The 3,140-nt window shown below is 34.6% G+C and overlaps 1 protein-coding gene across 1 annotated transcript; it reads right to left on the reverse strand.

Moving 5' to 3' along the window:
* Positions 1 to 766: 766 nt before the first annotated feature.
* LOC127808677 (auxin-responsive protein SAUR68-like) lies at positions 767 to 1,421 on the reverse strand. Its single transcript, XM_052347243.1, has one exon. It carries the CDS (start codon positions 1,346 to 1,348, stop codon positions 887 to 889), a length of 462 nt encoding a protein of 153 aa, XP_052203203.1. The 5' UTR covers positions 1,349 to 1,421; the 3' UTR covers positions 767 to 886.
* Between the last annotated feature and the right edge of the window lie 1,719 nt (positions 1,422 to 3,140).

Below are 3,140 nucleotides of genomic sequence, written 5' to 3' on the forward strand. Positions count from 1 at the left end.
ATTCATTATTTGGGGAGAATTGTTGCGTTTTTTTGAATTTTAATTTTTAGTTTTGAGTTTTGAATTTATTTTTAGTTTTTTGTTTTAGTAATTTATTTTTAGAAAACAGAAAATGCGTTATGTTTGTCATTTTAAAAAATTGTTTCTCAAAAAAGAAAACTAGAAAATGCATTCTATTTGAAATTTTGACAATAATTTTTTAATGACATTTTATTTAATAAATTTGATTATTCAGTAAATTAGAACTATTTAATGCTAATATATTATTAAGAAATATATAAATTTTAAAGTTGGTGAATTTTGTAATATTTTTTTCCATTACAAAAATAAAATACGAATAAATAAATAAATTACCTTATTTTTTTTCATATTTTGGTTGTTTTGGCTCAAAACAGCTAAAACAACTTTTGTTTTGAGTATTTTTTATAATTTTTTTTGTTTTTGAAAATATATTTTTGAAAATAGTAAAATAAATATGTTTTCATTATTTTAAAAAACTGAAAATAGTAAAAAGAACGGCCCTAACGATGAAATGAAATAGAATGGGATGGAGAGGTTTCATCCAATCTCATCAAAAGTTAGTATTTTTGTCTCTCCCAATGGGCCCGTTTAATTTTCAAACGGGCCGTGTTGATTGTGCCCAAGGGCATAGGCCCAGTGGACACAGTAGTAACTAGTAATCCGCTCAACAATGGCCGCCCAACTTCGGCTGATATTAATATTCCGGCCAGGCCACGACTTTCGTAAAGATGAATAGTAATGATAATCAATAAAAATAGAATATATAATTCAAAAAATTACCTTCATATATACAATACATTGCCTTCTCAGCAACAAAATGGAGAGATTTATGAACACAAAAATATCCAGATTAATAATTAATGAGTTAATTAGAACTTAGAATTAGAAGGCATGGACGGGCATTTGGCATTTGGCAATGGGCAAGGCCCGCCCCAAAGTAACTAGAAACAGCGGCCGAGCAAAGGCTCGGAGTAGGAGGCGCCAGCACCACCAGCACCGCCTTCTCAATCTCCGCGGAAACGTTCCCTTGAAGCACCGACAAAACGTAGTCAAGCGACGCCGTGTCACATGGCAGGGTGATGGGACCGTCCCTCGGCAGCCCGAACTCTTCTTCCGACATCTTCAGCAGCTCCCGGAAAATGTGGCTGCTCAGGTACGCCAGCGGCACCACGAACCGCCGTCTCTCGGCGGAGTACACCACGAAATGGCCCTTGTCCGCCACCCTCATGCCGGCCTGTTTCGGCAGCGAGATCCTCCTCCGCCCTATCCCCGCCATCTTCCTCCACTTTCTCGCCATTGAAACCAGCTTTCTGAAGCTTATCATCATCAAGCACTAGCACTAGCAGGAGGGAGGGTAATGGCACGTACTGGAGCACTGTCAGTTTCAGGTTGCTCGCTCTGTGAGCGAACCGGAGTTGGGAACTAGTATATTTATATGGGTAATGCTGACACGAACTGATCAAAATTCTGGGGTAATGGTATTTTCTTTATCGAATTTATGTGGCGTTCGAGTTGAGCAAAACCATGTGCTGATGGGATAGAAAACGGGGCGAGAGGAGTGGGCTTGCCATGGAATTTTCTTCGGGGGCAAGTCCATGGTTGTGGGCCAGACTGAAAAAATAAAATTAGGTCTAGAAAAAATAAAATTAGGTCTAGATGTGCCCTACACTCAATATTAGTTAATGATAACAAATTATTAACAGCCGCAGCTGAGGGAGAAAGAAAGCGACGAACTACAACATGAATATCAACATGAATATCAAATGCTTAATTATTTGATTGCTATTGTTTCTATTTTGGGTTAAACTTCAACTATTTAAACATGAATGAAATGAAACTAGGTGCGCCCATGCAACATGGGAAACAATTCAGGGTGCTACAGAAACAAACCTCTGCCATCCCTTAATTAATTCCAACTGATATTCTAATTAAATATTTTCCCAGAAAGGAAAATTTCCTTCTTCTGGGTTATTATTATAGTTTCTAGGGAAACCAAGATATATATATATATATATACACCCACATATATGTATAATCAAGTTGAGCTTTTCCCTCTGCACGAGGGGAAGTGGGCGTGCATGGGATGAATGGTAATTGGTTGAAATTATTGAAGGAAAGACGTTTAGATGAGTCTTTTCATGACTAAGAGGCATGAAAGTTGGTGATGATGCATGTGAAGATACAGTAAAGTTGGCCTCTCCTTAACAGTCATGTGCTCCCCAGATAACGAGAGATGGTCATCACATTGCTTGTCTGCGTGTCCTTTTCTGTCTCCAATCCTTTTGGCTTTTGAAAATTAGGCACCCCACACGGGCGCCAACACGCCCATATTCATGTGCATGTGTGTGCGTGAGACACAGAGACGAAGAGAGAAAATAGATGATATTGAAATGATCACACAAGACACCTTAATTATGAGTTACTTTTCCAATGATTGACTAAAATAAGATATCCCCAATATTTAAATTATTATAATTTGTGGATAGGGTGGCAGATGAATCCAACAATTACTTAAAAAGTTCGTATAAGTTTATTTTTAAGATAAATAAATTAAACTTGAATTTAATTTTAAAATTTGATTTGTAAATGCTTTGAGTTTAAATTTGATAAAACTTGATTCGTTAAATCTCACAATATATCTTATTAGAGACTCCTGAATATTAATAATTTCGATTAAAAACTTATAATCGTATTCAATTAGAAATTTATAAATAACTTGTGAATAAATTAGTTTATAAATATATTATTTAATATAAAATAATTAATTTTTAAATTATTATATATATTAATTTAATTTAACATAATATAAAATATATAATAAAATAAAATAGTAAATTGAGAAGAATATTTCTATTACTGTAAAGCAATTTAACTTTAATAACAAATCATCTCAAATCTTAATCAAAAAGAAAAAAAGACCTAAAACCTATTACATAACCTCTACTCGTTTTTACTTGATTGTAGCCTGTATGACAGGAGAAAAAATAAAAATAAAATAAGAAATTAAATGATTTTTTGTAATATGGAAACCCAAACTCGACCCGACTGGTTTTACTCCGCACCAAACCCGAAATCATCGAACCCTTGTTAGACCCTTGTTCATCTCGAAAATTTGGATA

Source organism: Diospyros lotus, chromosome 8, assembly GCF_014633365.1.
Source record: "Diospyros lotus cultivar Yz01 chromosome 8, ASM1463336v1, whole genome shotgun sequence".
Lineage (NCBI taxonomy): Eukaryota > Viridiplantae > Streptophyta > Magnoliopsida > Ericales > Ebenaceae > Diospyros > Diospyros lotus.